Here is a 25374-nt window from a genome sequence, read left to right as displayed (position 1 = left end):
ACACCTAACCAATTACAAGTTGAAATATAAGCCAATTCAAGTTCAAATTTCCCCAGTGACACAGCTGGTTTGTTCAAAGCTAAGATCCAATGAAGGACCTTACATTGCATTTGGTTGTGACACCATCTCTTTGAATTCTGAATGGTTCTCATGTCTTTTCTCCCAGGCTCTTGAGAGTTTCATCTTCTGAATTTGTTCGATTGCTTCTTCTTCTTCCTTTGTTTTCTATTTTTTTCACTGCACCATGTGTGACATCTGGGGACCTTAGTCCCCTCAACCAGGGATTGAACTCACACCACCCCCTGCAGTGAAAGCCCAGAGTCTTAACCACTGGACCACCAGGGAAATCCCTTGCCTGATTCCTTCTCATGTGTCACCTCCCATGATCCCCTACCCTCATTGTTTCCTTTGTAAACTGGAACTAAAGGTATGATTCAAATTAAACATTTGGGGCAAGAATAACTTCTTTTTTGGTGCTGTGTATTGCTCACTGCACCCTAGCAGGAGTTCATCATCTGTTTATCCCACTGCTCTGCTTCTAAAAGTGGTCACTGAACTAAGTTGGCAACAATATGATGCTTCCATGGGAACATCATTTCCCCCCCTCTTTGCATCTAGCAGGCAATCTGTGAAGAGATCATGATGGAGATGAAGTTATACTCTCCAGTTTCCCATGGACTTTTCAGTTAATCATTGTAGTATCCATGGTCAACTCTCGTCTGCAATGATTAGCTCATTAGGGGTTTCAAAACATTGTTGTGTCCCCCCCCCCCCCCCCCCCCCCCCCCGTCATCCTTTTATTAATAACATTATTATTGGTTGGCATCATTGTTTAGCATTATTGTTGCTTATTTTCTCAGTATGACCTCCAACCTCCCCCCCCCCACCACCCAAAAAAACCCCCAGGTGGCCCTGCTGTAGATTTAAAAGTATAGTGTTACTGTGTACTATGTATGACGCTGGCTCTCTTCACAGTTCTTTTCTGGGCTTCCTTTCATTCCAAAGTAACTGATTTTCCGACGTCGCTCTTTATCGCAAAGCACCGGCCACACAAACTAATAAATACTTTGAGAGCATGCTCAGTCGCCTCCGACTTTTTGCGACCCTGTGGATTGAAGCCTGCCAGGCTCCTCTGTCCACGGGATTCCTCAGCCAAGAATTTCCTCCCCCAGGGGATCTTCCCGACCCAGAGATGGAACACATCTCCTTGCATTACCAGGTGGATTTTTAAATTTTTACCACTGAGCCTGACACTTAAATGAGAAATGGGGGGGGGGGGGGCGGGTACCCAAACAAACAAAAATCTCCCGATTTTTAATCTTATAGAAGGAATTTAAAATAATTGCACAAGGGACCCCAAATCGCAGGTAGAAGTCCTAATGTCCAAAAGAAAAGTGGCTTACAAGATCATGAAAAAGACGGGGTGATACGTTTACGTCCGATCTAAACACAGTTTACAAGTCACAGTGAAGGTATATACCCATATATTCATGGGTAAATTAAGAATCGGTTTTTGGAGGGATTGGCATTGGAATAAAATGAGAACGTCTTGGTTATGTCAACGTAGCCGGTATCAGATTTGTATCATTCAGACTAGCATGAACTATCATCAAAAGGTACTGTGATAGTCCCCATTTTATTGATGCAAGAAGGGAGTGAATCATGAGAGAGATCAGGATTGTAAAATTAATCTGTAGTACCAGAGCCCAGGGCTCATTCCATCACACAGTAGCAACACGTGGCCAGGAAACAAAAATGTCCCTGGGGATGCCTCTCCAGCGTTCCAGCCGCCAGCTCAGCTCGGGCCCAGGGAGGCTCGGGCCCCAGGGATGCTCGGGCCACCGGGCAGCGCCCCCTGCGCACCAGTGCGCAGGCGCGGCGCGCTTGTCCCGCCCCCGCCCCCCTCCACGTGCGGCGCACACCTCGCGCTCCCTTCTGCTGGGCTCGCCTCGCGCCTCCCTCCCTCCCTCCTCCCGCCCCTCCGGTCCGGGCTTCCCATTGGCTGCGGGCTTCGTCCCTCCGACCGCAGCCCGGCAGGCCCCCACCAGGTCGGAAGTCCCACCCCACGAGTGGCTGTCCGTATCGTCGATTGGCCCAGACGTCTGTCAGTCCGGGCGGCTGGCCCGAGTCGGCGGCGGGGGCCCGCGGTCGGTGCGCGACCCGGGCTGGCGGTGGTTTCCGGTTCCGCGGGGCTGGCGGGCGGGCGGGCAGCCGTGAGCGGCGGCGGCGGCGCCTGACAGACAATGAGGGCGGCGGGGCGGCGCTGAGCGGCGGCGGCGGCGGCGAGCAACGCGGGGCCCGGGGGCGGGGCGGGGCGCCAGCCATGGACAATCAGGTGAGGAACGGCCGCGCCGCCCCAGCGCAGCCCGCGCCGCCCGCCGGGCCCCCTCCCTCCCTCCCTTCTTCCCTCCCTTACCCGCCCGCCCGGCCCGGCCCTCCTCGGTCCCGGCCTCTCCGTTCCCGCTCGGCGCCCGCCCGCCCCGCTTTGTGCGCGCCCACCGCTCCCCCGGGCCTTTATGTGGGGCGGGGGCGCCCCTCCCCCATCCGCGACCCCCACCTGGTTACAACGCCTCAGACTCCCCTGTGAATCTCGGTCCCTCGCTGCCCAGAGCACCCTGGGATGGCCTTCGCAACCCCGGCCCGGCCCAGATCCCCGTGGGACACCTCTTGTGACCCCACTACAACCCAGACCCCCTGGGACCCTCCTCGGGACCCCAGCCTGGCCCGGATTACCTTGGGACACCCCTTGCAACCCCAGTCCGACCCAGAGCCCCCCGGGACATCCCTCCGGACGCTGGCTCAATCATGAGCCCCCACAGGCATCCCCGGGGTCCCTTTAGAGTCCTTTGATCCGGCCTGTACCCCCTTTCCTCTCTGAATCCAGGGCAGTTGGTGTCTCCTGCCTGCTCTGGCCCCTTGGCCCTGCTTCCTCTCAAACTCTGTCTCTTCTCCACATTAAACCTTTGCTGGGGGTTGAGTCCCTCCAGAACTCCTGGTCTGCAGCCTCCTCCTTTGAACCCAGGCCCACCCTAACTTCTCTCCCCTCTGATCCTGCCCCTGCCTCAGCCCCAGCTGAGCCCCAGCCCTCTCCTCAAACGTCGGCGAGGTCCAGGCCTTTTCCCACCAGGATCCCGGCCTGCCTTGAACATCCTTCGTTTCGGACCTGGGCCAGCTTCCTCAGCCCCCTCTGCTCTGATCACTCTCCTTTGGGTTCCAGGGACCCAAAGGGCTGTCTCTTCACCTTCAGACCCTTTTTGACCAGATCCAGGGACCATTTCTGCTCTGATCTGGAGCCCCCACTCCTTTCACACACCAGATGCCTCACTCCCCTCACTTTGGGCTCTCTTTGCCCCTGTGACCCTGACGCTGCCCCACATTGCCCCCCAGCCCCTCAATCCAGAGCTAGATCTGGTTCCTGGAACCACAGCTATCCTCCCTGCAGGGACCCCCATGTCTCTTTCCTGATGTTCATGGTCGCCACTTCCTTCCAACATCCCCTAGACTGGTGCTGTGACTTTGACCTGCTGTCCTCTGCCCAGCTCCTGTATACCCCATGTTCCCTGCCTTCCCCAGCATCTTGGAGACTCCACCCAGAGACTTGCTGCAAACCCAAGGTGTTCCCCAGCGCCCCCACCCCCTAGACTCCCCACGGACCCTCTCCCTTTGGTCTGGAAACCCAGAGCCAGTTTCGGTAAACTCAAGCCTGGGACCATTGCAGCTCCCTACATAGGATCAGCTCTCTCTTCACCCTCGTCTGCTGCCCCTGGCTTCACGGGGCGCGAGGCCAGGAAAGGCGGTGTGGGGCTGTGGGGGTGGCAGCTGAATTCCCCGCTTTTAGTGAGGGCAGGTTGGGGCGTCCCTGGCTGCTGGCGCCACTCAGGCGGCTCTGGCTGGTGAGGCACTGTGTGGCAGTTGGGTTTCAGGGGTGGGGGGGTGCAGGAGGCATACCCCCGTGCCCATCCTGGCCGCCTGGTGGCCCAGGATCACTGAATCCTGTGCTCGGGGCACCCTCTCACTACAATTTCACTTTATCCTTGGTGTTGTACCTTTCTCTCAAGAGGTGAGGCATAGTTTATGATAGCTGAATGGGGATTTCTGCAGGGTGGGGTGAGTTCATTTCCCTTGAAGGGATCGAGCTTGAGGCCTCCTATCTGTATTGAGTTAGGAAACAAAATAGACCTTCAGTGTCCACTCTTAAGGCAGCTGGACCCTGGGAAAGTCTTACTGGACACCGCGCAGGTGCAGAGCAGGACTTCTGCCCCTAACCCCACTGGGCCCCCAGGGAGACATTTCAGGCCCATGGACATTCATTCACCTTGTGATGTGGGGGGGCCCTGGCAGGCTGTGGTTGTCTCTATGAGTGAGACAGGGCAGCGTTCTGGGCCGGCGATGCAGGGAGACAACAGTCCTGCTCGGGGGTCAGGTGAGCCCGCTGGACCAAAGAGTGCCATCCCACCATTGTCTGGTGTGACAGTTGCTGGCAGTTGTGATTCAAACTTGAACCAGAGTGAAAAAGTTGGTTCCTCTGTTGCACTAGCCGCGCCTTAGGTGTTCAGGAACCACCACTCCTGAGGTGCCAGCCACCTCACTGGGCAGCGTGAAGAGGTGACCCTTCCTCCATGGCAGGAGTTTCCACTGGACAGCGCTGCTCCGGATCTTTGCGCATGCAAGTGCAAGTGAAACTGGCCCCAGAGGAAGGCCCGTGCCACCCCAGTCCAGTTCTTCGTCTGGGCTGTGTTCTCATGCAAATGTGGGAGGGAGAGGCCCCAATCTGAGCCCTGTCCCTTCCTCACAGCCCCAGGGGAGGCAGGAGAGACTAGTGTCCCTTATCGATCTTGAGTGGGTGAGCCAGCTGTAAGCAGTCCAGGAGGACTTCTGGTTCGGGATCTGGGTGTGGGGTTGGGGTGGGGACCCTTTGAATCCAGCATAGTCGGCCTTCTCTGCCTCCCCTGGGACGCCCCTGTGAAGGCTTCAGTGTGATGGGGAACAATGGGTCTTTCCCCCAGGCCTGCTTGCTTCCAGAGATTTTGGTTCTCTTGGCCTTCCTGGTGTGTTCTCTAGAACTTTCTGGCCCAGCTGAGAAAAGAGGGAGTTCTGCATTTGGCTCTGGGCTCCCAGGGAAAAGTCATTCTGGTTCCCTTTGCCCTGACCATACACCCACCTGTCTGATCCCTCCAGCCTCTAGTCTGTAGTTACTCATCTATTTTCTTTGGGATTTGATGGTGGGCTTTTCTTTTTGGGCTCTGCAGCTGGTGGGATCTCAGTTCCCCGTGCCTGTATGCTCAGTGGCTAAGTCGTGTCCAACTCTTACCACCCCATGGACTGCAACCCGTCAGGCTCCTCTGTCCTTGGGGTTGTCCAGGCAAGAATACTGGAGTGGGTAGCCATTTTCTCTTCTAGGGGATCTTCTCAACACAGGGATTAAACCCGTATCTTGCATCCTATGCATTGGCAGGCATATTCTTGACCACCTCGTCGCCTGGGAAATCCATCTTAGTTCCCCGACCAGAGATCAAACTTGTGCCTCCTGCAGTGGGAGTGCAGAGTCTTAACCACTGGCCACCAGGGAAATCTCAGGATTTGTATTTTTTAAGAGGGAACGTGGTGATGTGTTTTGGGGGGCAGGTCTTTACTTAGGGGTTATGGCTGGCAGGCATATGATCTACAAAGATGGTGGGGAAGGAATGGGCCTGGCTACAGACTGAGCAGATGCTGAAAAGATGGGAAAGTTTGCTGGGGGGCTGGGGGCTGCCTAGGGAGCTAGAAGTGGTGTCAGTGTCTGGGGGTCCTGTTCCCCAAAGGCCCAGGGGTTCCTCCCTTTGCAGAAGTGTCGGGCCTGGCTGCTGAAGTAGGCGGCCGACTCGTTGAACCACAGGTTGAACTGACTCTCGATAACGCTTCGTCTGCTAAGCCCAGACTTGGGAACAGCTTTTTGTGACCGTGCTCTGCTGCTCTGGAAGGGAGGTGTGTTTCTCATGGTGGAGGAAGGCCCATGTTACAGAGGAGGAGTCGAGGCTAGGGGCATGCTTGGATCTCTCGCTCTTTCCCCAGACCTTTTCCAGAGAACCTCGGGCCAACCCAGCTCTGAATCTGTCATCTGGCAAGTCGGCCTGCCAGGCTTTAAAGCTGTGTTGTAACGTGCTTGAGAGCGAGGGCCAGAGCCTAACAACTCCCCTTCGTGTCCCCCACAGTTTGTAACGTGAAGTTTTACACTTAGCTCTACCAACTGTCGGTTTAATGAAAGGGGTTAGGAACCACTCCCTTTGTCACCAGGTCCACTGGCTCTGGGAGAGATGCCTTCATCCAGTTGTTCATGTTCAGAATCTCCTGAGGCTGCTCCCTGGAACTTTGGGGTCAACCAGCATATCGTCTACACGTTGGTGGGCGTTCCCTACAGATTTAAAGTATTAATATATCTGGTACCAGGCCTCCCTGTTGGGCTGCTGGAGGTCAGGCTGCCCAGCCCCCTGACAGCCCTGAGGATCATGGGTGTATTTGCTTATCCCCGTGGTCCGCACAGGTGGCCCTAGTGGTAAAGAATCTGCTTCCAGTACAGGCGATGTAAGAGATATGGATTTGATCCCTGGTCGGCTGGGAAGATCCCCCTAGAGAAGGGCATGGCAGCCAACTCCAGTATTCTTGCCTGGGGAATGCTTTGGATAGAGGAGCCTGGTGGGCTACCGTCCATAGGGTCGCAAAGAGTCAGACACAACTGAAGGGACTTAGCATGCACAATAGTGGTCTGCTTGCTTATCCTTAGTGTCCAGAGACACATTCATTGAGTCCTTGTCACTTTGTCATTAACCTTGTGCCCCAGGACTGAGGCTGGTCAGAACCAGAAGAGGGTGCAGGGGCGGCCGCCAACCCTCTGTGGGCCAGTGGTCAGAGGCCCAGGCCCTCCTGTGGCTGTTATGAGAGGTCCCCACCTCTGGGCAGGTGGTCCCTGCTTGAGAGGATTAACACAGAGGGAGGGACAGCTGGAGCCAGCTCTGATTCAGTGGCTGCTCTGGGAGCCCCTGCAGGGCCCCCAGGGAGAAAGTTCTGTGAAGAGCGTTTCCTTTGCGTTTGTGTGGCTGTGGTTCCGTGGGGCCAGTCCCCCGCTCCCTTGCATCCCCCTTTGTGGCTGTGTGTGGACCACATGGCCAGTGACCCTGCTGGGTCCAGTCAGACTTGGCAAAATCATCCCAGGCCAATGAGGGGTCCTTCGGTGATTCATTCTCCTGGGAGGGGAGGGGATTGTGCATCTGAGGGAATTCACAGCAGCCGCCTGACTTCAGGCATAACTAGGCCACTTGGTAAAGTGCGAATTCCCAGAGGGAAGGGTGTCTGCTGAAGAGAATTCCCACCAGCAGAGCCGGGGAAATCTTACAGACACTCGGTGTAGAAGACCTGTCTTTTGGGGCTGGGCGGCTGGCTGGGTTCTGGCTTTGAGGGCTTCGGGAAGGATCTGGGGGAGCAAGAGCTGTGAGGTGAGAGGAGCTGTGGGCCCCAGGCTGGCAGGCTCTCCACACCTGGAGGGATCTGGGCCAGCCAAGCCGTTGGCCTGCTTTGCAGGACTTAGGATTCTGGCCGTGGGGTTCCAAGTGCCTACTGCCAGTTGGCCTGGAGCAAGGGTAGCGCCCGGTGGAGGCCCTCAGCCCAAGCTTAACTGTCCCCAGATGGCCCTGGGAGCCCTCGTTCCGCTCAGGTTTTAGGGAGGTTTTCCCAGAGGTAGAATAGTTAACCCCTTCCAGGGCAGGGTTGGAATGTGCCCCTTTGTTCTGGGCTTTTGTTGGAGGAGGGGGTGGTGAAGTAGCCCCCAGATGAAATGCTGAACCAAGGCAGTGACCGAGGCCTGCCCTCGTCCCCAGAGGCTCTGCCGCCTCCTGGGAGCCGAGTCGCAGGTGAGAGGTGTCAGTTGGGGCAGCACAGGCTTGTTAACCCGGCAGTAGTGGACACCCTTCCTGGAGCAGCGGCTGAGGGTCTGCTTCAGTTGCTCGGTTCTGCTGAACGGGGAAGGAGTCCAGGTGGAGTGGGGAGGGAAGAGCAGAGCAGGTAATAAATCACCGAGACTCGCCAAGCTGGAGTAGCTGGCGGGGGCTCAGCTTTGCCTGCCTCTGCTTCAGCGTAGCTCGAGGGTCTCACTGATTCAGTGATTTTTTCCCTCATATCGTGGCCCCAGATCTGTGTGATTCTACCATCTTTACTTCTCAGAAGATTCCTGCACTTGAAGGAAACCCCCTCTCCTGGGTGCAGCGGTGCATAGCATGGTCCTTGGCCCCTGGGGTCTGGGGTTGTTGAGGCTGAGCTGGCGCCAGCCCCAGAGGGCAGAGATGCTGCCTGGGCCCAGGCAGGGCTTTGGGCATGGCCCTCCGGCAGCAAAGATTACCCATCGCGCTTCAGAACCTTCCTGTTTACTTTGGCCTGTGGCGCGACTTTTTGGCACTCCCATCTTCCCCCTCGGATGGAGCTGTGGTCTTCCCTTCTTTCACAATCACGGCTCTGCTGCCTGCTGGTGTGCCCTGGGTGGGAACCCCATGTGATGAGACATGCCGGGCGTGCAGCCGAGGTGGGAGCAGGGTTGTGGATCTCTGGCCAGGTGAACAGCAGACCTGGGATTTAGTTCTAAAGTACCGGAAGCTGTTCCCAGGGTCTCGTCGTCATGATCTGGCTTCCCACCTGGAACCTTGCCGGCAGTCCAGGGATTGTCTCTTGACTTCTCAGCCTTAGAACAGGTTGGAGAGAAAGGCAGAGTGTGTTATACACTCGTGTATAGGGTACGTGAGGCAGAGTGTGTTACACACTCAGTATAGGGTGTGGGGGTGATTATGGCCTATTCGGGACCATGTAAACATCACTGGGATTTGTTTATCTTGAACGTTGCCCATAAGCAGTGCTCTGCGAATAGAAGCTTGTGGCTGATTTGAGCGTGACTTGTTTATCCAGACGTCCAGTCCTTTCCTCCAGCTTTTGGTGGGGTATTTCCCTTTGAGTGTCCCCATCCCCCTGCCACTGCTCTGCCCAGCCAGGCTCCATGGGCATCACAGCCTCCCAGCTGCCCAGGGTCTCCTGTCTTTCTTCCATCCGCCCACGGGTCCTCCCAGCTCCCTTGTTTCAGGCTCCTTTTCTAGCCACTCCCTCCAGTTGCCTCCCAGCAGGCTTGTGGTCCATCTAACTCTCCTAGTCTGCCTTCAGCCCAGACCATACACAGTTGCCTGGGGTACTTCTCACTCAGTGCTGTTTCCCCAACTCCATCACCTGCGTGTAGCTGGCAGTCACTTCTCTTGTGTTAAATCGAAATACTCCATCTGGATCCCCACCCCTCCTGCCAGTGGGCCGGCTCTGGGGGGGTCTCTCTGCTCTATTTCTGAGCAGTCTCTCGGGACTGTGGTCCTGCCAGCAGGGGAGGGGCTCCTGCCGTTTTTACAGCTCACTCAGCACCCACAGCCTCCCACCAGTCCACACATGGAGACCACCCTATACTTAACCGTCACCTCGGCCCTTCCCCACAGGATGTGCCGCGTAGAACTCCCTGATTTAGGAAGCCTGTCTAGTTTAATCCTGTGTAGTTGACACCTCAGGTAGTGGTAGTGTGGCTCCAGGATAGAGGGTCATTGGAGACAGCTGAGTGTGCTCAGGAGCAGGGTTAGGGTGAAGCATACCAAGGAGCTGGCTGTTTGTGGATGGTTGTGGAGACCAGGGCCTGCTTGGTTTCCAGTGTGGGGACCGATCAGATGGGGCTCTGGAGAAAGCAGCCCTGAGCCAGGGTGTCAGGGATGAGTGGAAGTTCAGTCTGCAGAGGAGTGAGTGAGGGCTCCCTGGCTGTGGGCTCACAGCCGGGAAGGAGCAGACATGCCTGCGTTTGGGGATGGCTGGTGCCTGACAGAACGGGGAAGCAGGGCTTGTGCATTCCCCGTGCATCCTTGGTTCACAGCCCCTATGGTGTGTCTGAAGCTTAGCAGCAGCTGTTTGTGAGCGAGTGCACGTGTGTGCGTGTGCACGGCTCTGCAGCATCCTCTGTCTGAATCAGGTGAAAACGTGGTGAATCAGGAGCATCCCAGAGTTGGGGAAACGCAGGCGGGCGGTGTGCTGAGGCTTTTGGACTTGACTCAGACTGAGAAGGGTGAGCCCTGAGTCCCAGGCAGTGACCGAGCAGGGGGAGGAAGGGGAGGGCAGGAGCAGGAGGATGCTGGTGGCGGGGTCTAAACAGGTAAAAGAGGCAGGCACCAGAGGGGCTGTGGCCCCTGGGGATGCTCGGGGTCTGATAGTGAGAAAGAGGGCGGAGGACACAGAGAGAGGCTTCTGGTCCAGGCCCAGGCTGCCAAGCCCAGCGGGGGAGTCTCCTCCAGGATGTGTGGGATCTGGCGGCCCGCGTGCCCCTGGTTATCTTGGCACTTAGAAGCAAGTGTCCACTTGGCCTCTGCCTTCTTTGTAATGTTCTTGGTTTTGATACTAGGTATCAGGCTCTGTGTGAAGGAAGTTCGGGGAGGGTTTTCCAGGCCAGAGTGGTTTGTGCAGTGGGTCCCTGTCGGCGCTTCAGAATCTGTGAAGTGTGGGGGCTGCTCCCTTAGTGGGGAGAGGCCAACGTGTGTGTGAAGAGGGAAGTCTGGCTGCCGAGGCTGTGGCCCACCTGCACCTGTCCCCAGGTGGTTTCTTTCTTGGCCCCCTGCCCCTCCCCCCATTCTCACCGCAAACCATCATTGGCGTGGGTGACTCGGGTGACCCTCAGGGTCTCTGTTCTCTGGGAAGCACTCTGTGGGATGATGGATGACGACAGGGCTTTAATCAAGGACTGGCATGGGTTGACCAGGACAGCAGAGTGGCCCTCGGATGACCCCCACACATGGGCCTGAATCTCCATACAGTAGAGCCATCTCTCATGGCCACGTAGCAGCTCAGTCTCAGAGCCTTGGTTGCCTCACTTGTAGAGTGAGGTACAGCCCACTCTTCATTTGATGTGTTCCGCATCTGTACATTCAGTCAGTTGTGCATCGAAAATATTTGGGAAAAAAAAGTACAGAAGGTGCCAAAAAGTAAAACTTGAATTTGCTGTGCCCTGGCACTGTTGACATTGCTGCTGCTGCTGCTGCTGCTAAGTCGCTTCAGTCATGTTCAACTCTGTGTGACCCCATAGATGGCAGCCCACCAGGCTCCCCTGTCCCTGGGATTCTCCAGGCAAGAACACTGGAGTGGGTTGCCATTGCCTTCTCCAATGCATGAAAGTGAAAAGTGAAAGTGAAGTGGCTCAGTCGTGTCCGACTCTTATCGACCCCATGGACTATAGCCCACCAGGCCCCTCCGTCCATGGGATTTTCCAGGCAAGAGTACTGGAGTGGGTTGCCATTGCCTTCTCCGGTTGACATAGCACTTACCTGTATTTACAACTGTTTGCATAGCATCTTTGTTGTACGAGGTATTATAAGTAACCCAGAGATGACGTCAGGTCTGTTGGAGGATGTCTGTAGGTCACGTGTAAGTGCTAAGTCTTTTTACGCAAGGGGCTCGAGCATCAGTGGATGTCGGTAGCCTCTGGTCCTGGCACCAGCCTCTCCCTCACGGGTCACACTGTTCTTTTTTCGGGAGATCTTGGTGAGCGTTACTGCTCCGGACGGGCTGCCAACCTAAGAGCAGAGCAGGCAAGCCACTAGAAGGTGGTTTCCGATGGTGGAGGGTGCTGAGAGGACCATGTGGTGAAGAGCTGTGGGGCTAGGAGTGGGTGCTTTCAGACTGGGTGGTCAGGGAAGGCATCCCTGAAGAAGCAGCTGTCAAGCTGAGACCTCAATGAGAGGAGCCAGCGAGCTGTGCAGAGCCTGGGGGAGAGGGGACCACAGGTGCCTGGGTCCTGGGGTGACTGGGGTGGAGATGCAGGGCCCCAGGTGGGCTTGCTGGGGAGACAGAGCATGTAGAGCAAACACGTGCTCCCCACCCCCTGTGATTGGAGCCTCCCAGAGTCCCTTCATTTTCCGGCTCTGTATGCCACCTGGGGTGGGGTGGAGGGCGGATGGAGAGGGCAGCCCACATCCCACGGCCCTGGGCTCTGCACTGACCCTGCTGCTGCCTCTCTCCCTGCAGTGCACTGTCCAGGTCAAGTTAGAGCTGGGACACCGCGCCCAGCTGCGCAAGAAGCCCACCACGGAGGGGTTCACGCATGACTGGATGGTGTTCGTCCGCGGCCCCGAGCAGTGCGAGATCCAGCACTTCGTGGAGAAGGTGGTCTTCCGGCTGCATGACAGCTTCCCCAAGCCCAAGCGGGGTGAGTGCCCCCTTCCCTGGGGAGCAGCCGGCCTGAACTCCTTGGCCGCTGCTCTGCCCCCGCACGGGGGTGCCCCCCACCCCCCCTTCCCCCTCAGCTGTGAACTTGGTTGTCAGGAGAGCCCAGTAGAGGTGGTGATGAGTGTCTTGTGTCATTATTGAGGCTCCGGCTCTGAGGAGCATCCAGAGTATGTGGCCCGTGTTGGAGGGTGGGCAGGGTGGTGTATGACCACCCCGTGAGTAAGCAGGAAGTTGCTCACTGGGCCCATGTCGGCAGAGGAGAGATGCCCTTTCCAAAGCCCCTGGCATGTGGGGCCGGACCAGAAAAGGGAGGCGTACCTCCCCTGCCTCCTCCCCGTTTCCCCCTCAGGCTGTGAGGCACAGGAACTTGCCCAGGGTGCGGGGTTGGAGGCCGCTTCCTGGAGAATTTGATGGGGAACTGGGGAGCTCTGTGAGGTCGGGGCCTGTCTGCCGTGTCACCATTTGGTACCCTGTGTGAAGCCTAGTATGTCACAGGGGTCCCATAAATAGTCCTCGAATGGATGTGTTGATAAAGGAACAAAGGACCCTGTGCTCCAGAAGGGCTTTGGGAAAGGGAGAGCCGCTGCCGGGCTGCATTGGGGCCAGAGGGTTGGGGGTGAGGCTGTGCTGGTGAGATAAGAGTATGGAGCCTGTCCTGGGACCCACTGGGGCCTGGGCCAAGGCCAACAAGTGTCTTACTGTCCAGCCAGGAGGTGACGTGTGTCACAGAAGTAGACACTCCTGGTTCAGGGGGGACGGCAGCTCCAGATTCCTAGTGGCGTAGTGGCCATTGTTCTTCCTTCTGGATTCTTCCATCAGCTTTCAGCTCTTCCTTTCCTTCATTTCTCCTTTCCTGACTTTTCAGTTCTCTTCCTTCTTTCCTCTCTGAGCCTCTTGGAGAGAGCAGATCGGGCTCCTGATAATAGCAGATACCTGGAAAGCACCTGGTAGTAATAGTAGTAATATAATAATGCAAAGCACCTGGTAATAATAATAATACTACATGTCACTTATCAGGCACGTTTTGCTCATAAGCTCTTTTTGTTTGCCCCACAACCCTCTTTTACAGAAGAGGAAGCAGGCTCAGGGGTCTGGATAAGCTGCCCGAGCTTTAAAGCAGGGGTCCACGCGGCGTGGGCCGGGTCTGCAGGTTTTGATTGGCGCTTGGTCACTCCCGTTCATTCCTCGGTCACTGACTGTGCCATGGAGCAGCAGAAGCCGGGCTGCCTCCTCCTGGCCGGGCGCCTGCTTTCCCTCTGCCGTCCAGTCCCCTTCTCTCCCAGTGGTGATTCCCGTCCTCTCACAGAGACCGTGACGTTGGCAGGGGTGGTGGTGCCCAGGATCCCCTTCCATGTCTCTGTGTGGAGACTGAGCTCCCAAGAGGCCTGGTCACCTATTTGTGGTCACGTGGAAGTGGCACATTCTCCAAGCTCCCAGTGTCTGAAAAATGGGTTCTAGGTGAAGCATACTGTTTTGCAGAGGCAGTTTGCAGTCAGAGTTGAGTAGCTGAACCGTCCTTGTTTGCGAAGCCTGTGGGTGCAGCCTCTATATAGACGGCAGCTGCATCATGTGGTGGTGGTGGTTGTCACTAAGTCGTGTCCGACACTTTGCGACCCCATGGACTGTAGCCCCCCAGGCTCCTCTGTCCATGGAATTTCCCAGGCAAGAAGACTGGAGTGGGTTGCCATTTCCTTCTCCAGGGGATCTTCCCGACCCAGGAATCGAACCCATGTCTTCTGCCTTGGCAGGTGGATTCTTTACCGCTGAGCCACCCTGCATCACATGAATTAGATGGTGGATGCCTGCTTGCCATTTGTTGAGTGATCAGGGAAAAACAGATAAGGTGAAGCAGCCAGTGAATTCCTAACAGGACTCCAGCCTCTGAAGTTATACTTTATTTGCTGAAAAAGTGTCTTTTAAATCAGAATATACACCCTGCACAGACCCAGCAGGAATGAACCTGGTGGGCATCTCCACCTCCCAACTCATCAATGGTGGTCCCACCCCAGGGGCAGCCTTCTAGTCCTTTCTGGGTTGTGTCCCTTCCTTACCACTTTAAAGCTGTAGAAGCGAATTCACTTCTTATTTCTAGATTTTTCACTTTAAAAATTTATTAACTTTCTAACCTGAAAGCTCAGACTCTTTCCTAAGCTTCGCCCCCTCGCATCCCCGCCAAGCGAGGGGTTTGCATTTGGCCACAGTTTGCTGCTATATCTCTGGGGCTGAAAGGATACAGTAGATGCTTTCTAAATGTTTGCCAAGAGAATGGATGGGTTCTCCAAAGCTGTCGGCTTTGGCCAGGGTCTCCTGACTTTCCACTTAGGAAGAGAAGGGCAGGAGCAGCCTGTCTTCCTTGACCCTTATGCCCTTTCTGGGAGCTACACTCAACTTGGTTAAGGTTGTTCCACTTCAGGTTAGAGAGTAAGTCTAGAAGTCGGTAACTGTGAGGGTCATTGACTATATTGATGCTCTCCACCGTCGGGATGGTTCTCTCTGAACTCTGGGCCACTTGCTCCAAGGAGAATGCTCAAGGTCATGCCAAGGTCAGATAGGATCTTTTTTGTCATCCGTGCTTAAAACTTGGCCCCGTTTTGGGACTTCCCTGCTGGTCCAGGGGTTAAGAATTCACCTGCCAATACAGGGGACATGGGTTTGATCCTAGATTTGGGAACTAAGATCCCACATTGTTGTTATTTATTTGCTAAGTTCTGTCTGACTCTTTGCAACCCCATAGACTGTAGCCTGCCAGGCTCCTCTGTCCATGGGATTCTCCAGGCAAGAATACTGGAGTGGGATGCCAGTTCCTTCTCCCAGGGATCCTCCCAACCCAGGGATCGAACCCATGTCTCTCATGTCTCCTGCATTGCAGGCAAATTCTTTACTGCTGAACCACCAGGGAAGCTTAAGATCCCATATGCCATGGGGCAATTAAGCATGCATGCAACAACTAGAGAGGCCATGTGCCTCAACTGGAGAGGCTCCCGAGTGCGCAGCTGGAGAAAAGCCCTCATGCTGCAGTAAAGACCCAGCTCAGCCGAAAAAAGAAATTTGGCCCCATTTACTTGGCTTCGTATTTGGCCTGTGGCTTTGTGAACACCTTTTGCTTCTTCCTCCCCATCCCTGCATTTGTCTTTTTCATCAGAGGTGCTTTGCCTTTTTCTCCATACCCCCATCATTTCATTTATTCAGTGGAGACTCCCCTCTTCCTCTGGATATTTCATTCCAGCCTCTTCCTCTTCTGATTAGAACTGGCTCCTCTCCAGACCACCTCGTTAGCCATCACACTGGGACTTACTTTACTTTTCTCCTCAGGGATTCACCTAACACCCTGTGTTTTTGTTCATTTTCCTGTTTTACTGGAGTAATTTATCCAGAAGTTTCCCAAGGAACTAATTACTGAAGCAATTTCTGAAGAAAGGTGTGTAGGGAATAAAGTCTTAGTGTATCTAGAGTGGCCTGTTCTGGCCCCACGCTTGAGTGCTAGTTGAGCTGGGTGTAATGTTCCAGTTGGAGAGTGACTACCATTCAGAGTTTGAGCGTGTTGCTTTGTCATCTTTTGAGGAACCTGATGTTGTGGGTTTCTCATTCTGTTGCAGGTGATGTGTTTTTTAATGTTTTTGTCTTTTTTCCAGAAGGACTTAAGATGGTTTTTATGACCTTTCTGGGGACTTTTTTGGTTTGTTTGTTCATCATATTGAATCTTTGTTGGTTCATTTGTTCATCATGTTGGACATTTGGTGCCCTTCATTTTAGTTCTGGAAGGTTCTCTCCTATTTTTTTTTTCCTATCTGTTTAATTTCTGTTTTCTCTTTCTAGAAAGCTTGTTATGTAAATTCTCTGTTTAAGTTTTCTCATCTGTAAAATGGGAACAAGTGCATTTGGCTCACAGTGTTGTTGGGAGTTGATGGTATAAGATTATGGGAATACTGCCTGGCACACAATAGGTGCTTTATGAATATTAGCTGCTGTTGACATATGTTTAATTCATGGGGTTGTTTTTGCACCTCTCACCTTTTCTTAAAAAATTTTTTTTATCCCTACATTCTGGGAGATTTTGTTGACTTCATTTTCTGGTCATTCTGTTGAATTAAACCACTGTAAATACTGTATTTGTAATGTCTAAGAGCCCTTTCTTACTCTCTAATTTTCATTTTTGAAAGTATCTTATTTTCATTTGTCGAGCTTATCTTCCCTCGGAGGACATTGACTTTGGTTTTTTTCTTTCCTTTTACCAAGTTCCCTGGGAGAAGCTAAGGTGGCCTCGAGGGAGCATGGGACAGCCTGGATCCTGAGCTGCGGGATGCCAGGCGGTGCAGGTTTCAGAGGGAATGAGAAAGTGGTATGGTGTGGGCTGCATGTGACGTGCCCAGCCAGCACCCACAGAGGATGACCAAAGAGCAGGAGACCTGATGGAATAGGGATTGGAGCTGATGTCAGCCCCACAGAGTTCCTTGCCTGTTGTCCCCTCGGCAGGGCTACTCCTGACTTCCGGGTGGGCTGACTATCCCACTGAAGGTGACTTGTTCCCTCCTGGGGACCAGAGGCATGCCCTGGGCTTCTGTCACCAGCTGGGCACCCGACACCGCAGACGTGGATAATGAATGAATGCAGCATTTGGTGGCAGTAATGACTCACATTCATGCCCCGAGGTCAGGTGACAGTGTTCTTGGTGCTCAGCTTAGGAGCTGGCCACTGGTGCCACCAGGAGGCTCTGCTGCGGTGGGTGCTATGGCTGGGTCATGACTGCCCCCTCGCCCCTGGCGGGAAGTCAGGCCAGCCGAGAAAACCTCATACCCCATGTGCTGGCCACATGCAAGGTGCTGGCCTGTCATTATGTTCCAGCCATTTGCGACCCGCTTAAGAGTTACAGTCCAGACACACGTGTGTAAAGGTGTTAACAGGTGCAGGGTTTTCTCCTACCTCTTGGTCGCCACAGGAGAAGGTGGGGTGGAGGACATGAGGGGTTGATCTGCGCTGTTTTGTTTTTCCTAAAAGCAGGAGAACAGTGTTTTCCCATTACTCGCGTAGTGACAGCATACATGTCAAAACATTGACAGTGCGTCCTGGAGAGTGGGACTGTGGGAGATTGTTTTACCTCTGTTCTGTGTTCTTCTTGGGTTCTCTCTCTTTCTCCCTCCCTCCCTCCCTCCCTCTTCCCTGGGGATGCTGTGGTCCTAGGGATGCTGTGCTTAGGTGCTGCAGTGGAACCCAGGCAGCAAGCTCCATCTTAGACCAGGTCACCTCCATCTAGTGTCCATGTCCCTGGCCCCGAGCAGGGCCCCAAGTCATGTGCTCACATGGGTGATGGCAGGAGGTGGGCACAGCAGAGACCCTGCCCTGCAGGGAGACCAGGGCTCCCCAGGCCTGGCATCTCGCCCAAGCCTCACTTGCTGCTCTCAGTTGGTTGAACCCATGCGCCCAGTGGCCAGTGCCAGCTACTCTGCCTCAGCTGGTCTCTGGTCCCTTCCCACACACTCTCCCACCCCAGGGTGGTGGGGGTCCCCTTTCTCCTATTCTGCTTCTTCTCTCCCCTGGGACCCCTCTGATGTGGACCAGGCCTGGGATCTCTGCTCCTGGGGAGCCGGCCTCCTGCAGAACCCACTGAGCCCAGAGAGGAGGCAGAATGCGTGTGCTTCCTGCTGCTGGGTGCTGATGGCACATCATCTGTTTCTTTTCAGTGTGCAAGGAGCCCCCCTACAAGGTGGAGGAGTCGGGGTATGCTGGCTTCATCATGCCTATCGAGGTGTACTTCAAGAACAAGGTAGGGTCCTGGGGAGTGGTGGGGAGGACGCACAGCTCACATGAGGTGAGGGGACCAGCAGTGCATGTGTGGCAGGGTGGATGGTGACACATGTAACAGAGACTCCATGTTAGGTGCCCGTGGGTGGAGTGTCGCATCCGTCTCTCCATGGTGGTCAACTGGGGAGCTGGCAAGTTGGGGAGCAGCAAGCCATGGCCCCGTCAGTCATGCTAGAAGTGGCAGGGTCCCTGGCTCAGCTATCACATGCTGGAGTGGGGCCAGAGGCCTTGGACTGTCACCGTGGGAGGAGAGGGGAAGATCTGGAAGGTACCTGGATGTTCAGCATAGGCTGTTGGTTGGAGGCCCTTGTGCATCTTCTGAACCAGAACTGTTGACGGCCTTGGGGGAGAGAGCTTTTAGAATTGTTGAGTGAGAAAAGCAAGTTGTGAATGGTATTTATAGAAAAAAGGGATCATACGTACGAAAGATGGTAAAGGTAATCCGGGTGGTAGGATCACAGGAGGGTGTTCTCTCTAGTATTCATCTCTATGTGCTTACAGTGGGAAAAAATAGAAATCATCTCAGAGTGTTCAGGCTGTGATAACACAATACCACAGACAGGGCGGCTCAGAAACACCAGAAGTTGTTTGCTTAGCGTTCCGGCGCTTGGAGGTCCTGGCTTAGGCGCCGGCATGGCCAGGGGAGGGCCGTGCTCCAGGTCACAGACTCCTCTTGCCGTGCTGTCCCGTGGGGAAGCACAAGCAGTCTGTGGAAGCACCAGTCCCCTTCCGCGGGCTCCATCCTCGTGACCCAGGCCCCTCCCAGCACCATCACATGGTGGGTGGGAGGCAGCCCAGAAACTGGGGACACAGTTCAGACCAGAGCTTTTTTCCTGAAGCCCAATACCCAGCATTTAACCATTGTCTGCCTGGCAGCAAGCCTCTGTTGCTTCTCGCAGGTGTGGCCAGCCGGCACTTTACCTGACTCTGAATGCATGCTGGCTGGGTGCTTCTCCATGCATGCAGCTGGACTGGCTGTGGGCAGCTCTGCCACCTTTCGGGGGGACGACATCCTGGGGGGCCCATGAGTGCCACCGCTCACTTGACAAGTCGCTTCTTCTGAGAATCCCTGGTGTCAGGGGCAGAGCTCGGGGGCACCGAGGAACATTTCAGTGGGTGTGGGATTTGATGGTGGGGCTGCAGGTCACCCTGATTTTCTGGGCGTCAAGGTGACGCCGCTGATGAGAGGAGAGTCCAACCTGTCTGCACAGGCACAGGAGGGGCACTGTGCCCCTGGGGGTGTTGGCGCCCTGTGGCTTAGGGAGCCAGACCCCAGGAGGCCTCCTGCTGCTTGGGGAGTGTGGAGGAGGGCCAGGGCTGGGGTCAGTCCCTGGCAGGTATGTTTCCAGCCTTCCTGCCCCGCGGGGAGGCTGTGCAAATGAAATGCTGATTGGAGCCCTTCTGGGTGGCTGGGGAGATAGAGCAAGTGCATCTGGAGAAAGCGATGTGCATGGACCTCCGTATCTGCAGCGCTGGGCAGTGGGGCTGGTGTGGAGCTATGAGCCCGTTCTTGAGATGAGTGCTGGGTGCTCTCCTGTGCCCTGTGTCCCATTACTAGAATCCTTTGCCCCTGGTGGCAGCTTTGCCCTCAGGGTTGTAGTGGGCAGCCCTGCACTGTGAGACTACCTGGGGAGGGACTGGGGTGCGGGTCACAGGTCCCATTGGGTTCACCTCACGTTCTGCTGGGTGATGCTTATTACTGAGTACTTGGCCAGGCCTCAGAGGGTGGTCACATCCCAGCCTGCGTGCGGGAGTGCCTAGACGCCCAGGCACATGGGCTGGGCTGCACCTTGATCGTGGGGGCTCACTTGGACCAGCAGAGCTTGTGTTCATGTATGTGTACCCAAAACGGACGTGACCCAGGGTGATGGCCGTTCTTGAATTCTGCTGTTTGCTTGCTTCTTCAAGTGTTGTCTAAATGTGGGTCCCTTTGGAGATTGGTAAAGCTCAGACAGGTGTGGAAAAGCAAGGGCAGGTTTACGGCAGAAGCAGCTGCTGCAGATGTGGGATGTGTGTGAGCCAGGGCCATCTGGGGAGGACTTGCTAGTCGCTTCTCCCACCGCCCCCCCCGCCCCCACCCACGCAGGCAAGAGCTTAGCCCTGCTCACCGTTCAGTCATCAGTTAGGCGAGCTGATCGTGGCTGTGCTAAGCAGCGAGGAGCAGCTGTGGACAAGCCACTTCTCTGGACCCGTTTCTCTGTCTACAAGATAGATTTCAGTCGTGTCTGCTTCTCGGGCTGTTGGGAAGATTAGGAGAGCTGGAAGGGAGGGCATGTGGTCTGGTCCCAGCACGGAGTGAGCGCTTCATCGTTGATGTCACTGCAGGGTCAGCCTGGGCACGCAGAGTGAACAGAGCAGGCAGTCTCTAAGACCTTAGGCCCCGGGAGTCGAGGCCCCAGGGATGAAGGAAGGTGACGGGTGGCCTCTCCGAGCAGTGGGGTGGATGTGCACCCAGAACAGGAAGGGCTGTCTCTCAGACGCAGGACATTTTCTTGTGTAAGCCTGAGGCATTCTGGCTGCATCTGCCCCTGGCCATGGCACCTGCTGTGGACGGTGGAATTCTGGGTTCCGTGGTGTTTGGCACGAGCACTTATCTGAGGCCGCGTTCTGTTTCAATTGTTGGCAGGATGTTCTTATACAGATAAACCACTCCTTTCCCCAAAGCCCGGGTGGAAAAAAGAGGGGTGGGGTTGGGTTCTTCTGACTTAAAAGTTCTTCTGGGCATCGCTGAGCTGTTAGTATTCACTTGCTTTTAATGCCAAATGCAGTATCCTTCCCAGCACCTCTCCTCTGGTTCTGGTTCTCCAGACCCCGTCCAGGTGTCCAGGAGCTTAGCTTTCTCTGCCAGTAGCCATCAAATTAGCACAGACCCGCAGATCAGGGCTCAGCCCCACAGTGTACCCTGTGGCCGGCGCCTCCGGTGCTTCTGATGGACCAGCTGTAAATCAGGGTTTCCCACAGCCCCCTCAGGCTCTGGGGTTTGGTGAAACAGCTCACAGAACTCTGATCGACATTTTACTTCCTGTTTTGGGTTTAGTATATGGGATGCAGGTCAGAAGCAGCCGGCTGGGAGAGCGGCGGGGCCTGGTGTGGGTAGGGGAGGGACTTCCAGGCCCTTCCCCCCGACACCTGCACCTGCACACTGGCCTGCTCTCCCTGAGGGCTGTGAACCCCATGGTTCGGGGTTTTATGGAAGCTTTGTTAACAAGGCATGAGTCAGTCCCTGGCCATTGTGACTAACTCAGTCTCTACCCTCCCCCGCCCTGGAGCTTGGCGGTCGGGACAGGGGATGAGCTTCTCATCAAAACTTGGTCCTTCTGGGGACCAGCCCCATCCTAAGCCACCTAGGGGCCCACCTGGAGCTACCTCGTTAGAGCACAGGACGCTCCTGTCACCCCATCATTCAGGAGATCCCAAGATCAGGTAAAGAATCTGCCTGAAATTTGGGAGACCTGGGTTCGATCCCTGGGTTGGGAAGATCCCCTGGAGAAAGGAAAGGCTACCCACTCTGGTATTCTGGCCTAGAGAATTCCATGGGCTGTATAGTCCATGAGGTCGCAAAGAATCAGACACAACTGAGCAATTTCCAAGATCAGAAACTGGGGTCAAAGGCCAAATGTTTTCATATGATATGACAGTTGTAAAATAAAATTTTTACTGAGGTGAAATTCACGTCCTGTGCAGTTAAGCATTTTAAAGTGTATAATTCAGCAGTATTTAGTGCATTTGTAATGCTATGCAGCCTCTCTAATGTCAAATGTTTTGTCTCCCCATCCCCACTCTCATCTTCCGGCAGCCTCTGATCTGCTTTGTGTCTATGGATTTGCCCGTTGTGGACATTTCACACAAAAGGAATCACACAACACGCAGCCTTTGTGTGTGGCTTCTTTCACTGAGCTTCGTGTTCTCAGGGTTCACCAAGTTGTCCTGTGTGTCCGTGCTTCATTGCTTTTTATGGCTGAATAATATTCCATTGTTTGAGCATTCTTTGGCATTGCCTTTCTTTGGGATTGGAATGAAAACTGACCTTTTCCAGTGCTGTGGCCACTGCTGAGTTTTCCAAATTTGCTGCCATATTGAGTGCAACACTTTCACAGCATCATCTTTCAGGATTTGAAATAGCTCAACTGGAATTCCATCACCTCCACTAGCTTTGTTCATAGAGATGCTTTCTAAGGCCCACTTGACTTCACATTCCAGGATGTCTGGCTCTAGGTCAGTGATCACACCATTGTGATTATCGGGGTCGTGAAGATCTTTTTTGTACAGTTTCTGTGTGTTCTTGCCACCTCTTCTTAATATCTTCTGCTTCTGTTAGGTCCATACCATTTCTGTCCTTTATCGAGCCCATCTTTGCATGAAATGTCCCCTTGGTAGCTCTAATTTTCTTGAAGAGATCTCTAGTGTTTCCCATTCTGTTGTTTTCCTCTATTTCTTTGCATTGATCACTGAGGAAGGCTTTCTTATCTCTTCTTGCTATTCTTTGGAACTCTGCATTCAGATGCTTATATCTTTCCTTTTCTCCTTTGCTTTTTGCTTCTCTTTTTTTCACAGCTATTTGTAAGGCCTCCCCAGACAGCCATTTTGCTTTTTTGCATTTCTTTTCCATGGGGATGGTCTTGATCCCTGTCTCCTGTACAATGTCACGAACCTCATTCCATAGTTCATCAGGCACTCTATCTATCAGATCTGGGCCCTTAAATCTATTTCTCACTTCCACTGTGTAATCATAAGGGATTTGATTTAGGTCATACCTGAATGGTCTAGTGGTTTTCCCTACTTTCTTCAATTTCAGTCTGAATTTGGTAATAAGGAGCTCATGATCTGAGCCACAGTCAGCTCCTGGTCTTGTTTTTGTTGACTGTATAGAGCTTCTCCATCTTTGGCTGCAAAGAATATAATCAGTCTGATTTCGGTGTTGACCATCTGGTGATGTTCATGTGTAGAGTCTTCTCTTGTGTTGTTGGAAAAGGGTGTTTGCTATGACCAGTGCATTTTCTTGGCAAAACTCTATTAGTCTTTGCCCTGCTTCATTCCGTATTCCAAGGCCAAATTTGCCTGTTACTCCAGGTGTTTCTTGACTTCCTACTTTTGCATTCCAGTCCCCTATAATGAAAAGGACATCTTTTTGGGGTGTTAGTTCTAAAAGGTCCTGTAGGTCTTCATAGAACCGTTCAACTTCAGCTTCTTCAGCGTTACTGGTTGGGGCATAGACTTGGATTACTGTGATATTGAATGGTTTGCCTTGGAAATAAACAGAGATCATTCTGTTGTTTTTGAGATTGCATCCAAGTACTGCATTTTGAACTCTTTTGTTGACCATGATGGCTACTCCATTTCTTCTGAGGGATTCCTGCCCGCACAATTGCACTCATCTCACATGCTAGTAAAGTAATGCTCAAAATTCTCCAAGCCAGGCTTCAGCAATACGTGAACCATGAACTTCCTGATGTTCAAGCTGGTTTTAGAAAAGGCAGAGAAACTAGAGATCAAATTGCCAACATCCGCTGGATCATAGAAAAAGCAAGAGAGTTCCAGAAAAACATCTATTTCTGCTTTATTGACTATGCCTAAGCCTTTGACTATGTGGATCACAATAAGCTGTGGAAAATTCTGAAAGAGAGGGGAATACCAGACCACCTGACCTGCCTCTTGAGAAATCTGTATGCGGGTCAGGAAGCAACAGTTAGAACTGGACATGGAACAACAGACTGGTTCCAAACAGGAAAAGGAGTACGTCAAGGCTGTATATTGTCACCCTGCTTATTTAACTTCTGTGCAGAGTACATGATGAGAAACGCTGGGCTGGAAGAAACACAAGCTGGAATCAAGATTGCCGGGAGAAATATCAATAACCTCAGATATGCAGATGACACCACCCTTATGGCAGAAAGTGAAGAGGAACTAAAAAGCCTCTTGATGAAAGTGAAAGTGGAGAGTGAAAAAGTTGGCTTAAAGCTCAACATTCAGAAAACGAAGATCATGGCATCCGGTCCCATCACTTCATGGGAAATAGATGGGGAAACAGTGGAAACAGTGTCAGACTTTATTTTTGGGGGCTCCAAAATCACTGAAGATAGTGACTGCAGCCATGAAATTAAAAGACGCTTACTCCTTGGAAGGAAAGTTATGACTAACCTAGATAGCATATTCAAAAGCAGAGACATTACTTTGCCAACATAGGTCTGTCTAGTCAAGGCTATGGTTTTTCCTGGGGTCATGTATGGATGTGAGAGTTGGACTGTGAAGAAGGCTGAGTGCTGAAGAATTGATGCTTTTGAACTGTGGTGTTGGAGAAGACTCTTGAGAGTCCCTTGGACTGCAAGGAGATCCAACCAGTCCATTCTGAAGGAGATCAGCCCTGGGATTTCTTTGGAAGGAATGTGATGCTAAAGCTGAAACTCCAGTACTTTGGCCACCTCATGCGAAGAGTTGACTCACTGGAAAAGACTCTGATGCTGGGAGGGATTGGGGGCAGGAGGAGAAGGGGACGACAGAGGATGAGATGGCTGGATGGCATCACTGACTCGATGGACGTGAGTCTGGGTGAACTCCGGGAGTTGGTGATGGACAGGGAGGCCTGGCGTGCTGCGATTCATGGGGTCACAAAGGGTCGGACACGACTGAGCGACTGAACTGAACTGAATATTCCATTGTTTAGACTCGACTCCCCCCACCCACATATATACAGTCAATTCTCCTTCCTCAAAATAGTTACATAAAGTTACCAGGAACACTGAGTTAGTGAAAACTGAACCTTTGCTGCAAGGGGCCTAGAGGTTAAGTTCCTGTGAGCCTCTTGTCACAGTTTTGTCAGCAGAGGGACACATAGCCGTGTTTTCTGGGCACTTCTGTTTGAAGGCTCCTTATTCACATTGTTGACTGTTAACAGTGGACTCACAGCAGCATTATTCCTGCTGGCACTAAGCTTGTCTGGCAGACATTTTCTCTGGAAGACGCCTCACAGCTCTCCTGGGATTGGGAACCCTGGACAGTACTTTAGCACTGTGCCTGGGCCATTTCAGATAGCAGGGGCACAGAAAGGAGGGAAAGACGGCACCAGGACGCCGAGAGAAGGACGCTCATTTGGTGTGAGAAGTGCATAGGATGGCGAAGTGTGGCTTGTTCAACAGTGGCTGGGGACGACACATTTTGAGTTAATTTTTGTGTGTGGGATGAGTAGGGTCTAGCTTCATTCTTTTCCATATGTTCTTTCAGTTTTCTGAGCACCATTTGTTGAAGAGACTGTTCTCCCCCCACCATGGAGTAACTGTAGCATCGTTGTTGGAAATCAGTTGGTTTGTGCTTTCTCTCTGGACTCAG

General features: G+C 53.6%; 1 protein-coding gene across 2 annotated transcripts in view; it reads left to right on the top strand.

Moving 5' to 3' along the window:
• Positions 1–2124: 2124 nt before the first annotated feature.
• Positions 2125–25374, top strand: part of MLLT1 (MLLT1, super elongation complex subunit) — a 69140-nt gene continuing 45890 nt past the window's right edge. For both annotated transcript variants that reach the window (XM_027547431.1, XM_027547430.1), the window contains exons 1-3: positions 2125–2335; positions 12052–12232; positions 17931–18013. In XM_027547431.1, the coding sequence (XP_027403232.1) occupies positions 2324–2335; positions 12052–12232; positions 17931–18013 (276 nt within the window). In that variant the 5' untranslated portion in view covers positions 2125–2323. The remainder of the gene's footprint in view (positions 2336–12051; positions 12233–17930; positions 18014–25374) is intronic.

This window comes from Bos indicus x Bos taurus, chromosome 7 (assembly GCF_003369695.1).
Source record: "Bos indicus x Bos taurus breed Angus x Brahman F1 hybrid chromosome 7, Bos_hybrid_MaternalHap_v2.0, whole genome shotgun sequence".
In the NCBI taxonomy this organism is placed as follows: domain Eukaryota; kingdom Metazoa; phylum Chordata; class Mammalia; order Artiodactyla; family Bovidae; genus Bos; species Bos indicus x Bos taurus.
This window is presented reverse-complemented; position numbering and strand designations above follow the sequence as displayed.